The sequence below is a fragment of the Sphaeroforma arctica genome (assembly GCF_001186125.1).
Source record: "Sphaeroforma arctica JP610 unplaced genomic scaffold supercont1.4, whole genome shotgun sequence".
NCBI classification, from domain to species: domain Eukaryota; class Ichthyosporea; order Ichthyophonida; genus Sphaeroforma; species Sphaeroforma arctica.
Window position 1 is genome coordinate 36,142 of NW_014040554.1, and position 1,630 is coordinate 37,771.

A 1,630-nucleotide genomic window follows, 5' to 3' on the forward strand; every position below is an offset into this window, starting at 1 on the left:
TTTGTGGGTAGCTCATACGAATTTGTAGTAGGGATATAGGACAAAAGTCGGATTTGTGGGTAGCCTCATACGAGTATGTAATAGGGATATAGGACAAAAGTCGTAGTTGTGGGTAGCCCATACGAGTATGTAGTAGTGATATAGGATAAAAGTCGTAGTTGTGGGTAGCCCATACGAGTATGTAGAAGGGATATAGGACAAAGGTCGTATTTGTGGGTAGCCCATTCGAGTAAGTAATAGGGATATAGTACAAAAGTCGTATTCATGGGTAGCCCATAAAAGTATGTAGTAGGGATATAGGACAAAAGTCATATTTGTGGGTAGCGCATACGAGTATGTAGTATAGATATAGGACAAAAGTCGTATTCGAGGGTAGCTCATACGAGTATGTAGTAGGGATATAGGACAAAGGTCGTATTTGTGGGTAGCCCATTCGAGTAAGTAATAGGGATATAGGGCAAAAGTCGTATTCGTGAGTAGCTCATACGAGTATGTAGTATGAATATAGGACAAAAGTCGTATTTGTGGGTAGCTCATACAGGTATGTAGTAGGGGAAGTACTACCGCACAGGAGCGCAGTGAGCCACAGACCCTCCAGACATCCTCAAGAGGAATGGGTCGAATGAATGTGGAGTCTGCAATGTCGGACATCACTACATATGTGTAAGCTTCTAACAGGTATATGCCAGTACAACGAATGGGAGTCTTCCTTAAACCTAAACCCAAGTCGACATAGGCCTCGCAGATGATTTGTATAGATCTTCACTGCATTTCATAGAAGCAGCTTGTAAAGGCGAGAGAACAGCAATTGATCTGAATGTGTACGTGCTATAAACTTCGGTGAGGCTGTGCGTCGTTATGAACAAGTACATGTGCACTGAACTATAGTGGCTACCCACATGCCTGGTGTTAGGGTTTAGAAACCCTACTCTAATACATGTAAATGTATGCATCTGGATTCGTTATGTATACATTTATCGTGGTGCCCATGCCATATACAAACACTACTCATGCGAACGCACACACATGTACTACTACATGCAGAACTAGTCGCATAGACCGATACAAGGCATAGGTTCGGTAAAAACTTACGGTTTGTGTGGGGTTTCCGAGGCGGGAACAGGCTGAATTTGATTGGCCGCGCCCCAACACCTTTCGCAATGGGCACCAGCGGTGCAGACATAATCTGTTAATGTGATGTGATGTTAAAGGTCAAACAGTTGACTGTGAGTACATGAGCCGTCGACAGGTCAGTTAGGCAGACATAATCTGTTAATGTGATGTGATGTTAAAGGTCAAACAGTTGACTTTGAGTACATGAGCCGTCGACAGGTCAGTTAGGCGGACGATACAGGTCTGATGCTAAAGCGACCCAAGACTTCTATTGCCATAGCATATGTGTATATGTCCAAGACCCCGGCACACACATAACACGTGCTTTATACCACCCCAGCACACAAACAACACATGCTTTATATCACCCCAACACACAAACAACACATGCTTTATATCACCCCAGCACACAAATAACACATGCTTTATACCACCCCAGCACACAAACAACACATGCTTTATATCACCCCATCACATAAAACAACACGTGCTGTAAATCACTCCAGCACACAACATA

The 1,630-nt window shown here is 43.5% G+C and overlaps 1 protein-coding gene across 1 annotated transcript in view; it reads right to left on the bottom strand.

Moving 5' to 3' along the window:
* Positions 1-481: 481 nt before the first annotated feature.
* SARC_00154 (hypothetical protein) overlaps positions 482-1,630 on the bottom strand; it is a gene marked incomplete at both ends in the record, with an annotated part of 2,087 nt that continues 938 nt past the window's right edge. Inside the window, 2 exons of the mRNA XM_014306147.1 lie at positions 482-603; positions 1,093-1,186. Of these exons, the coding sequence (XP_014161622.1) occupies positions 482-603; positions 1,093-1,186 (216 nt within the window). The remainder of the gene's footprint in view (positions 604-1,092; positions 1,187-1,630) is intronic.